General features: G+C 39.7%; 1 protein-coding gene across 2 annotated transcripts in view; it reads right to left on the minus strand.

Moving 5' to 3' along the window:
• Positions 1-2,254, minus strand: part of lamc3 (laminin, gamma 3) — a 132,362-nt gene extending 130,108 nt beyond the window's left edge. Inside the window, exon 1 of one of the 2 annotated variants that reach the window (XM_053485271.1) lies at positions 1,410-2,254. In XM_053485271.1, coding sequence (XP_053341246.1) covers positions 1,410-1,788 — 379 coding nt within the window. In that variant the 5' untranslated portion in view covers positions 1,789-2,254. The remainder of the gene's footprint in view (positions 1-1,409) is intronic. The other variant, XM_053485272.1, reaches the window with a different exon arrangement.
• Between the last annotated feature and the right edge of the window lie 10,981 nt (positions 2,255-13,235).

Consider the following 13,235-nt stretch of genomic DNA (forward strand, 5'->3'; position numbering starts at 1 on the left):
TGTTTACCACTTCGTGAGATGAGAGCATTCAACCAATACATTTTTAAAACAACAAATGGCCAGATAGTTAACTAATGGCAATACATAAAACATTAAACTCTAAATGATTAAATCTGCAGCCTGTGTTTCTGATACTCCAGTACTTTTGTTTCTGATTCTCCAGTACTTGGACTAACCCCCCCGAAAAGAAAGAAAAAAAAAAAAACTTGTGTTGGACTAATGGTACTTAATTATTAACCTAGTTAACCCAGTGTAAGTATGTATCCAATGTTGTAAACATTAAAGCACTTTTTGTAAGTCGCTCTGGATAAGAGCGTCTGCCAAATGCCTAAATGTAAATGTAAATGTAAATGTGATACTTTTGGATTTTTCAATGGATTCTTTGTACTTTTTGTGCAGTTTTTTTTTTGTGTGTGTGTTGTAATGCTTTCCTTTCCTATTACTTAGCTAATTACCTGAAGAGGCAAACAACACAACGGTAAAAGTATTTATTTAGGATTTGCTGCTAATATTGCAAGCTAACATTAGATCACCCATTAAAGAAAATAACCACTAGCACAATAATGGGTTTACCTCTATGTTTCTTCAAGCTTAATGGAGAATTGCTTTATGGAGGCATGTCAAAAAAGCATTTGAAAATAAACAATTCTTCTGTTTTTAAAAAAAGAAGAAAAAAAAATGAAATAGGAACATGGGTGTTGAAGTGGCAAGTAAGATTAAAGACTCAATATGCTTAATATTGTAGACTGTTGTATTCTTATAATAACATTCTATGGTGACTTAAAAGCTGTTGGTTGTGCCTTTCAGACGTACCTACCTAGCAAAGCAGACAAAATAAATATGGCACTATACCCTGTCTGGTGTCTTTTTTTCCCACTCCTAAGTAAAAAGGAATGATAGATGTCATGTAATGTAGTAAAACATAAGTTCCCTAAAAATTTAAATAATTACATAGGTAAAGATACTTTAAAAATGTTCTTCAGTAAATTAACAAATTAGTTTTCTTTTGTTAATGTCCACCACTGGTTGAAGTAGGTTTTTTATTTAAAAAAAATATATAAAAAAAAATGCAAAGAATGCAGAAAATGCAAAGAAGATTTAAATAAGTAAGTTTAAATTGAGTCAGGCTGTTTAGTGTAGGATAAATAGAAAGACTGAATTAAAGGGTTTTTGCTTTGTGACCACTCTTTCCAAAAGTCCCATGTAATGGCTCATTTGGTTAGCAAATATATATCTTGTTTACTGATCTTGCAAAATAAAAGCTTTAGCCAATATGACAATGTGCCTATTCTATTCATTTCTTTCCTATACTATCATGATGTCAAGTGCACAGTGCACTGGGAATCAACCAACGTGATTATCAAACCAAAACTCAGTTCTTGCTCAAACATAGAAAAGAACACCCTTACCCAAGTGTAATGTTAGATTCACAGAGTTGGGGTACTGCACTCCGTAGAACATCGACTGGCTTTGCCACCATGTAGGTTCCTCATCACTGTGGAAGTCGTTCAGGTACGTGGCATTGTGGTTTGTCTTAAGGTCTAAAGCATCACAATGCCGACAGGAACGCGTAGACCCTGTCTGCATGCAGTAGTCCTCAGGTGGAGAGCCACACATGTTTGAAACAATTATGGTACGATTGAAGGCGGCATTCTCAAATTTAGGCATACAAACACTTGGCGTGCCTTCCTCATTGTGGCAGGAGTCCATTCCAGCAAAAACATATAAAAATAAGTGGAATAAAAAAAAAAGAATGTAGACAACAGAGGAAAATGTAGTGGAAAACATGGTTTATGCTGCAGTAAAAGTGGTTAAATAACTACAGTGAAAAATTTAGTGGACACAAGAAATAGAGATAGGAAAGGTAAAGTCTGCCTCAGACACATAAAAAGAATTTATGATTATTAACACCATATTTATTGATACAAACACACATTTAGATATATTCACATGCATGCTTGAGCATTTAACCACAATGTTAATATCAGTGGCAAAGTTAAATAATATGCATTACATAGAAATGAGCAGTGCCATGCAGTTAAACAAACTATGCTTGTTAAAGAAATATAAAAAAAAAAAAAAAAATAGAAATATAAAAGAAGCTTTAAAGACTCACATGCATGTTATAGAAACATAAAAAGATGTTAGAAGTTTTGAATGTTTCTCTTTCAAGTTTTGAATGTTTCCCTTGTTCTTATGTGGAGCAATCCTCATTCCTTCCGTTTTTTCTGAAGAGTGAAAAAACATGTTTCCCCTCTAAAACATTTAGTGGGACGAGCACACACACACACAGGCACAGATCAAAGGGAAGGGCAAATTAGGCAAGAGTCAGCATGATGGGGGTGTAGACGAAAAGAGGAGGAGTAAAATAAAATGAAAAATGGGGGTAAAAGGACTAGGGAAGGCAGCGCCTCCTTTTTTTGATGTGGTAGTATTGCAGTTTATGTTTTATATTTTCTTTTTCAATTGTCTACATTAAAAAAAATCCACTATTTATCAAATTGAAAAAGAGAGCTTTGTAGTTCATGAATGTAGTTCATTTGGAAGTCCTTGAATTCATGCCTTAAGGTCACAAAAGACTAAGTGAAGAGTATAGCATTTGCTTTACAGATATTTAAGAATGCTAAAACTTTTACAAAAATCAACATTAGCTATTAGTTGTCTTCCAATTTACTTTTATTATTATAATTATTATTATTATTTAATCTATTTGAAATGAGATCTCCCCCCCTGCCCGTTGCCATTCTTTAAGCATTTCTGAACATAGCAATCACATTCAGGTGCATTGTATACAGAATAATGAGTTGGTCCCAGTCTGCTTCCAAGTGAAATCTTGACATACACTAGCCAAAAATAAAAAAAAAACCACACTGCCACATTTCATTTAATCACTATTAGCTGTGATTACAGCAAACCTTGTCGTAGCCAGTTACTGTTTAAAAAAAAAAATATTCAAAAATCCACTTTTTCACATTTTGGTCTAGGAATAGGCCTAGAAAATGCCCTCAAAAAATAAAAACTCAATTGGTGTGATCACATGGTTATTTAGTACGTTCAAGTCATTAGCTGATTTCATTTCACTGCCACATAACATTGCTGAGCCTAGACCTGACTAACTGAAGGTACCCCAGACCATCAGCTTTCAGCGTCTTGTACAGTGAGACCTATACATGATGGATGCATTGCTTCATTAGGCATCCTTTTTTTAAAAAAATTATAATTTTGTTACATAAACAATCATACACATTATGATATGCATATTTAGGTCATGAACAATTGTATGAAATGTTTATACAATTTTTTGTGACCTACAAATTAGAAAGAAAAAGTAAAATAAAAAGGTAAGAAGAGGCAATTGCACTAGAATTTTTTTTTTAAATATGAAATCTACAAATATACGATATACACTTACAATAAAAATAAAATAAGTCATTGTATAGTATAAACTGTATAAATTATATAAAATGCGCAAAATAAAAAGGGGTATCAAAGGAAAAGATATGACATGTAGGTATGACAATAGCAGTATGAGTGAAACATGGAGTATAAAATGATAATGTGTGTGACAGCATGAGTGAGATTGTACATGTTTTAATGGACTGCTGTTTGTATTCATGCTGTTTATATTATGCATATTATATTAAACGTTGCTAATTTTCCACCACTCTTATCTTTTTGTTTCCTCGGGAAGGGCACTACAGGTGCACGGTGGTGTGAAAGTAAAGGTGAAGCTTTGTCTCTTTTCCTCGCTAGGGAATGATCCCCGCCATATCCTTGTCCAATTTGGACTAGAGAAATTTTCTGTCTTTGGGTGTACAGTACATTGGGGAAGGCTTACAAGTGCTTTGGTACGTGTTGTCAGCCATGAAGAGGACATCTCCACCTCCAGAGAGGTGGAGTAAACCATCAGAACAGCCTTTTGTGCTGGGGAAGCAGAGAAGCTAATGGTGGAAAGTTGGCTAACGTAGCCGTGGTAAATTCCAGATCGATAGCGAACAAGACCTTCATTCTAAACTAATTCTCCACTTCCTGAAAACTAGATTTCCTATTCATAACATAAACTTAGGTAAAAGCTGGTGAGTTGAATTAATTTATTGACATTTTACCAAAGGACTGTACTTACTTTACTTCCCTAAAAACATGTGGGCATGGAAGTAGCGGCTGGTGTTGGACTTCAGCTTTGAACAGAACATACTGTATTAGAATGAAATTATTCTTCTAAAATATTATGCACTGTGTTATAGAATACAAGTACAAAAGTAATTTTCTCCAACTTTTTGGTTTGAATCATGTTAAAATGTGACAATGTTTAAATTCTAGGTTATTTTATTATTCATGTTTTTTGCCCTAATAAGCCATTTGTTGTTAATTTTTTGAACCTCATTGAATCTTTTATCTTGACTAAGTTTGTCTCTGGCCCATATCTCGTTTTATCACATAGACCTTCTGTTGTGAACCTGGAAATTAGTGATGCACTATTCTCTAACCATATGCTTGTACTTTTTGAATTATCACCCTCCTACCAAACTGTAAACTTGAAAGGGTTGGTGCGTCGTTGTCAGATTTTTAATTCTTCCTCTGCTGAACAGTTGGGTGTTGCTTTCAATAATGTCTCTAACTTATTTTTAGAAAGCAACCATTCTGTTAATTTAGATAATTTAATCTTTCTGATGATACCATTTTAGACAACATTACCTTGGGTAAATGATAATATGCTATCTTTGCATGCAATGTTTATGTCACATACACTCCACAAACATTATGAATCTTTGGGGATTAAATAATTTTTGTGCCATTTACCATCTGCAACCAGATGCCTAAAAACATAATTTATATGTTTGTTTACAGTGATGCATGGAATTGAGATAAAAGGCTAAACCCCTGATATTCAAAGTATAAAGGGTCCCATAAGCTTCCAAATGGTTCCAAAATTCTAGAAGTCATAAGGAAAAATCCTTTTTTCCAATAAACATGACATTCAATATGTTCTTAACCCGGAAACTAAACTCCACACACTGGGTCGATTAACACAGAAGAATCTGGTACTGTATATGGACCATCAGTACCAGCTGAATAACGGTACAGTACATGGAGAGAATTTGCACCAAGAGAAAATTAATTAATTTATATAACTAACCATGGTGAATTCACACTTTTTCACAAGATGTCAAGAATCTTAAATCTGTTAAGGGAAGCAGTCCCTGTGCCTCTAGTGATGATAGTTCTTGAGAGAGGAGAACTGGAACCAAAGTTAAGACTCAAATTGTCCAACTAGTATTACCTTGCTCCTCTGTAGTGAACACCTCTTAATGTCACAAACAGCACATGTTTTCGAGTTGCAAACCATGTTTTCCACCGGTCTGTAACCTCTATCTGGTTGTTCTAATCTCACAGAGCACCACATCTAATGTACCTCATCTGGAAGCTGCAGGACAGTAAGTACAGCACCTTAAAGAAAGATTATCTGGCCAAGTAAATGGTCCTCACCCTCCACTACTAGTTGCTAGGAAAAGCCTGGTATCTAGCACTCACAACTCACATCTACTGCCTGCCTCCATGCCAGATATATATATTAGTGGTGGGCATAGATTAATTTTTTTAATCTAGATTAATCTCACTGTAATTTTGGAATTAATCCAGATTAATCTAGATTAAAATGGCTCATTTGAAGTCTGCCGAAGACATATATGTGTGCAACCCAAATAATGACAAAAAGTAAGTCTTTGAGAACGAGAACGGGTTTGCATCACAAACTGCTCGAGAAAGCTGTTCTACTATGATAATTGGTGATGAAAATAAATCATGTTCAATAAGATGTACTTGTGTTTACTAACTGTTTATTCAGTTAAACATGAGTTTTGAACTGTAGGCGTACATATGAGGTCGTGATAAACTGTTTACAGTCAGTGGCTTTGTGTCAATCAGTTCAAGCTCTATTTCTGCTTCATCAACCAGTCACTCAGGCAGACCAGCTTGTTCACATTTTCTGGTGACAAACCAGATCTCCTGTTGTGCCCAATATGGCCTGCTAAAGAAAAAAGTCTCTCGCATGGGACAGTTGTGGCAGGAGTCCCCAAATATTTACGGGCAATGTGGGCCATCTTACCATAGACAGCAGTGTGCTCCCACCACCACTTCAGTGGACACTGATCTAGACTAGCACTCGGCTCCCTCTCTGCTCTGAGCAAGCACTTGAGGTCCTAGAGCAGTCGCCACCTTTGATGAATAAAAAATAATTATTATTGATTGATGAAAATTTCACCAATTTCCAACCTCCATATATTTTTTCATGACTCATTCATCTATTCATTGACCGATCTACTGGCTTAACAGTCTATAATGGTCAAACAATGCAGTTATCTTCTGGCAGGATCATGATCTGAGATTTTCATTGCGTGCTGGAGGTGGCACAGGGCAGGTAGAGCCGCAGAGCAGGATACATACTTATCCCCACCAAGGAGCTCAGTGATGTACCTACACAGACAGACAGACAGAGACACACACACACACACACACACACAGACAGACAGACAGAAAGAGACACACACACACAGACAGACAGACAGAGACACACACACAGACACACACACAGACAGACAGAAACAGAGCAATAAATAATTTATGACTGATTAATTTAACTCAGATTACACATTTTTAAAGTTCTTAATTACATTACATTTAAGGGCACGTTATTCTTAAATACAAAGTGACATTTAAAAAAACTTGTATGACAATTCATGAACATGCTATCTTTGTAGACCATACCTGCATGGCTCCAGCAGTTTCTCTAGCTTTGCCAACTTCTCATATTCAGCATTTGTTGGGAGGGCCAGATTGTGCTCCTGCTGAGACAGCGTTGTGTGCAGTGCATTTTTGTTGCGCCTCACGCGCTCGATCATCTCAAGGGTGGAATTCCACTGTGTTGGAACATCTTGCACAAGTGGCTCCTGAACTTGGCCAAGGGAGGCTTGCTGGACATTTAGCTCGTCTGAGTTGGCCGGACTGTGTTTGAAATGTCCGACCACTTTACTCACTTGGCCAGTGCATAATCAAAACCACCTTTCCGAGGTGACATTACAATAGCTCTTTGTACAACATGCGCCACACAGGGCAAATCGAATGGCAGTATCCTCCCTGCTGCCACCATATTAGGAACGCTGTCTGTTCCAATAGTGCTGATTTTGTCAGCTATCCCCCACTGATTAGCGACGTCGAGAAACTGCCTGGCACACGATTCTGCAAAGTGACGCTCCTCTGTTTTCATCACACCTAATGGACAGACAAAGTAGATCAGAATAAGTTCACTACTAGTAGTAAACAACTAGCAATCATCAAGCAAACATAATGTGGTGGTAATTCATGGTGTCATGGTAATTAATATGCTAAGTAATTAAATTAAATCATATAATTTAAAATTACATAACGTAGCCTACCTAAAGCCAAGGAGTGAAGTTCCCAGCTGGCATCGATGAGGTGTACGGTAACACCGAGGTAGTTATTGTTGTTGACAGATGTCCAGTGGTCCCCAGTCAGTGCTACACACCTCGCCTCTACCATCTTCTCGTCTTTTGCGGCTTTCTCTGCGGCGTGCTGGTCATGTATTCTCCTCATGATAGTTCGCCTTGCAGGTAGTTTGTAAGATGGGTCACCTGTTGCCGCCTGGAGAACAAGCTCGAGCCTATCATCTTCAACCCCGCTGATGGGCCGGCAGCTGGTGGCAATTCACTGAGCGAGGAGATTAGTTAGCTTGGCTGATAGAGCTGTGCTGACGGGCTTGCCTCGGTTGCACTCAAACATAGTAGTTTGACGATGACTCTTCCCCTGTACTACATTAGTGCTTGGCCCGGCATCTTCCGCATTAGCTAAGGGATGCTTTGCGTTTAGGTGGTACTTGAGACTGGAAGAACTCCTACAGTAAACTAATTCCGCATTGCACAAGGTGCAAACAACCTTAGTCTTGTCGAGGTTTCCATTGGGAAGTTTCTTAAAAAAAATGTTTTCCTGAAGCAAACCCGGCGGCTTCATAGCTGCATCCATGTTAGCACGTCACGTGTGATGCGGTAATTCACAGTCGCCCCCTACAGTGCATTTCGGCTAGGTATACATCCGCGCTAAAATGTCAGGATGAAAGTCATCATAGCTTGCGTAGTATAGACACAGCTCCCAACCCAACTTTGTGAATAGATTAACGGCGATATATTTTTTTATCGCCCGATAAGAGTCTCACGTTAACGCAGCACGTTAACGCCGATAACGGCCCACCACTAATATATATATATTAGCACATTCTCCACGTCACACACACACCACACACAAACAGGGCTGAAGCCACTAACCCAAACACCCTTCCCCAACATGATGAACACACAGACATCCCCGCAAGGCATGATGGTCGTCAGCCGCCGCCCCGCCCACGCCACACTGCCCCCACCCGAGCTGTGACCGTCCCTGGTCACCATGACGATGGAGCACAACTCGTGCCCGCCCCGCCAACCGCACCCAGTAGAAGACATCGGAAAGCTGAGCTATTACTGTACAGGGGCCCACCCAGTGGGACATAAGCTTGGCCGAGAGCCCCTTTTTTTCTTCCGGAGGAACACACCCATACCTGCTCTCCAGCAGCAAAATCTCGCTCCCCTGGCTGTGAGTGTCCAGTGCCCCCACCCGAAAGTCTTGCAGCGGTGCTCGCGAGTGCTGGGTGGGGTCCTTCTGCTTGGCGATGAGTGGATCACGGTCCAGCTGTGACACCAGCGAAGCGACTGCGGGTAATGCTTTGAGTGATGCAGTAACTCGGCTGCACGCTGGCTCAGACAGCTGATCATTGCCGGAGAACCTGGAGGACTGCACGGGGAGAATGTTCGGCGTTGAGGGTTCTACGTCGCCACGACGCTTCACTTACCCGCAGTACCGACCACGCGCTTTGCTGCCCGGCCGTCGGGATAACGCGCTGGCGTTAGTGTGTAGGTTTCTGGCGCGGTCTGCTACCAGAAGTTCCGCCCCCTGGGTGTGCGCTACCAACCTGTCCAGCTGTGGCTTGGGTCCCAGCAACCTGGCTACCCCGAAGTTACCACGCAAAGTTCCGCTAGACAAATTCAGCAGCGCACCCCATCTCTCCAGAATGTCCAACCCCAAAATGCAATCCTCAATGTTCCCCACAAAAAAGTCATGAGAATAAGCTCAACCACCCACCTGGACTCGCACCGTGCGACACGCCCATACCTTCACGTAGCCCCCAGTAACGGTGCGGACGTTGAAGGCAGGATCATGCAGTCTGCAGACGCGCTTGCTTTGCCCCAGTAATCCACAGCGCAGCAGCGAAACAGTGGAGCCGGTGTCCACGAGCGCGCGTAGTAAGACGCCGTCCAGCACACAGTCGATGTAAATCCCAGCGCGGCTTCCCAAACGTCCCCCCGGGGCTAGTTAAGTGGCTGCTGGTGTACGCTGTCCCTCAGGCCTGAGGACGTTGCAGCGGTAGTCCCGAGGTCCCATGCCTCGGCATCGCCAGACTTGAAGTTATTATAGATAATTACTGCTATTATTATAACATACAGTATAAAAAGATTTGAGGCTGTATATCTTTTTAATTTTAACGCTATCTTATTTGAATAAGAAGACAAAGAGTGCATCTAAAGACAGTTGATAATAGAGATGAATGAAAGAAGTTGAGAAGCTGAGTGATGAATGAAGGCTTTGATACATAGATAAAATTTCCTGTTCATTTAAAATTCATATGGCAGGACAGAGACAGGAACACTTGTGGTTCAAACAAATGCACATAGGTTTCAGGTAAATTAGAAATCAAGAGATGAAGGGAGAAATTACTTGTGAGGGAGACAATGAGAGCAAGAAAAAAATAGGCTGGATGAAGACAGGTAAAAAAAAGAGGTTTTGTGTGTTTAGACAAGAAAACATAGGATAAATAATAAAGGGAAAATAGTATTAAAACTTTAGTGTCCACCTGCTTTGCTTTATGTACCAGACAATGTTCACACGTAACTCACCTTTCACCTAAGCCACATTTAGCTAAACATGCCAATTTTTATCTTTTTTTTAAACGTCAGCTAGACACTACAGTTAGATTATAATGTGCCTGTGGTGATGTTCAGCGGACTGGCCAAACAAGCACTAACAACAGCTCAAGGGCTTGTAAAAAATTATTTTTTTACTAGGTAATTAAGTTCACTAGCTAACGATTTTATTTGTATAAAGAACAAACTGGTATATAGCTTTTGTTTGTATCGGTTTATTGTTATTATAAAAGAAATTACAATTAAAGACATCAAAATTTAAATATAGAAATAACTGGGACAATAGACCTTTAAAATAGAACATTAAAATAACAATTTTATAATAATAATAATAATAATATAATAATAATATTAATTATATTATATAAATATATAAAATATATAATAATATATATACTTCTATCTTGTATAATATGGTTATAGTATAATATATCTCTTATTTCCATTTAATTCAGGTTGTTGTTCTTGCAGTGTTACTGTGTGTGCTTTTCAATGTCAGACACATTCAAATGCAAATAATACACCCTCCCCAGGTGTGAATAATCTTTTCTCACCTTTACACTCAGAGAAACTAAAATGCACCCCTCCCCACTGTGCATGGTTTCAGCAAATCGGGGAGGATCTTGGATCTTGCTTCAGGCCTCTTCTAAAATTTGTGTAAATTTAAAATCTTCTGTATTCTACATTCTAAAATTGATATTGTTACCGTTTTTAATCCCTGGAATGCGATTTTTCTTATCATAACATGCATGCTTTTAATTACTCTACAATGTTTTATTTTAGATTTTATTTAAAAATAAATAAATAAACCAAATTAAATTATTCTATTTGTATTTACCCTTGTAAAATAGCATTAAAAATGATGGGTTGTGTATCAAGAGATTAAAAACAATACAAGACATGTTATGATAAGGAAACTTTCTATCTCTTCCATTCCAGTGATTAAAAAACGGCTCACCAGCCGTGCCTAATTCCGTCATGTCACGTGTCCTCCTCTTTAATTTACTACGTAGTCTAAATCAGCGTTCAGCCGCACGCAAATAGTTTTCCAGAGGGCACCGGCAAAAGTAGACTAATGATTATGAAAGCGTCGGGAAAACAGCAAGCAGACTGACTCTGACGATTTTAAAAAACGTTTGCGTTTATTTTCTGATGCGCTCAAGTTCACCAAAAACAATACAGAACAACACAGCTTATTTCCTTTCAAACATATACAAAATTATAAAGTTTTTTTCATTATTGTGAGTGTGCTTAAATTAAAGTTGAGTCTTATAAAGGCTATGTAGTCTTATATAGTTTTATCATATAGTTTTTTCACATTAATCAGAGTCCTCATCTGTTACATTTTTTAGCCTGTCACGACGTGCGCCCAAATCAATATCGCTCCTCGCTCACTAGTTAGGCAGCCTGCCCTTCAGATATGCGAAGGAGCGGGGCCGCGGAATTAGGTACGGCTGGTGAGCTATCCTTGCTAATGATTACAGGCTTGCACCCTGCGCTATAAAATACTCGGGGTTTGTTGGTTTACAGTGGATTTTACCACACGGTGCGAGTGCGACACGGGCGCAACAACGCGGAAGTGTGGCATGCAAGCGTGGCAAATGGAACGCGCCCCAGGGACTTCAAAGAAGCGAGAGATGGAAGGGGCCGGCTCGGCCATCCATGGAGACTGCGATCGGATGGAGGCAGGAACTGCTGTCCTCGCGGGCCCCAATCAGGGCCTCTTATTCCTAATAATCCTGGGTTGTTGTTCTTTTAGTGTTACTGTGTGTGCTTTACAATGCCAGACAACATTCAAATACAAATTATTCACCCTCCCCAGGTGTGAATAGCCACTCTGTCCGCTGCCCACCGCTTACCAGCCCGTGCCCGCATGCCAACCAAAGCTGCACGTGCACATTCCTTCCTTTCCATCCTCACTCCTTTAACCCTTTCCTTCCTATTTTTTCCGTGAGACCTCGCCTCGAGTTCGTGCTTCATGGTGCCGCCTGTGCACTTAGGGTCAAACCCGTTACACGGCCCTAATGTAGTCAACAATATAAAAAAATAAAAAAAAAACATTTTATTCTTGCTTTTAATGTTTTTTGCATGTAAACGAAATAGTAATAGCTTAAACCATAAAATTTATATTTAATTCAATTTTCAATTAAATTTTATTTGTATAGCACTTTTAACAGTTGCCATTGTCCCAAAGCAGCTTTACACAATCAAAAGAATTATTTAAGCTTGTATGGAATTTGAATGTGTATGAATCAAAATGGTCAGATAGTCCTTGATGATCAAGTCGAGGGCGACAGTGGCAAGGAAAAACTCCCTGAGATGGTAGTAGGAAGAAACCTTGAGAGGAACCAGACTCAACAAGGAACCCATCCCCATTTGGGTAAAACAGAGAGCAGGAATTGATCTGCATTCATACTGTGTGTTAGTTGGCAGGCAGTTCAGCATAACAGCTGATGTTAATTGATGTTAATATGGAGTCCAGTTAGTTATTAAAAATTTAGGTAGACTTGTATGAACTATCGAACTGTCAAGTCCTCAGAGAAACAGCTGCCAACACCAGTCGAGGCCAGAACCGTCTTCTAGGTAGCGAGAACCACCCCCAGACACGAGACGCATCCCAAAGAGTCACACAGGGCATCCATGCGACGAGATCTCCAACCAGAAGTGGGGCACCAGGATGGGTCAGACAGGTCCGGAGGGCAGAGGGAGTCTGGATCACTGGCAGCTCAGGAACGGCATGTGTAGCTCGACAGAAAGAGGGAAAGAGAAGGAACAGGAAGGAAAGCAGGAGAGGAGAGATAGCAGTTAGGTATAGTCACAGTCACATAATTTATAATGTGAATGTATATTTACTGTAGAGTGCAAGCAGAGACTCTGGCAGGACTAACTATAACAGCATAACTAAAAGGGAGAGCCAGAAGGAAACACAGACATGAGGGCTCCCTAGGATGAAACCAACCAATCACTTCACCGTCAACAAACCTGAGTGATCAATGAGAGTGGGGAAGACAGCATCTAAACATACCAGTTCACCATAATACTCTACGTCCATGAGTCCCCCAGATCTGCTCCTTTGCCTAAGGCAAATCTATTTATAAAAATGCTTGATTAAATAAATAGGTTTTTAGCCTGGACTTAAACACTGAGACTGTGTCTGAGTCCCGAACATTATTTGAAAGACTATTCCATAACTTTGGGACTTTGTAA

Source organism: Clarias gariepinus, chromosome 24 (assembly GCF_024256425.1).
Source record: "Clarias gariepinus isolate MV-2021 ecotype Netherlands chromosome 24, CGAR_prim_01v2, whole genome shotgun sequence".
NCBI lineage: Eukaryota > Metazoa > Chordata > Actinopteri > Siluriformes > Clariidae > Clarias > Clarias gariepinus.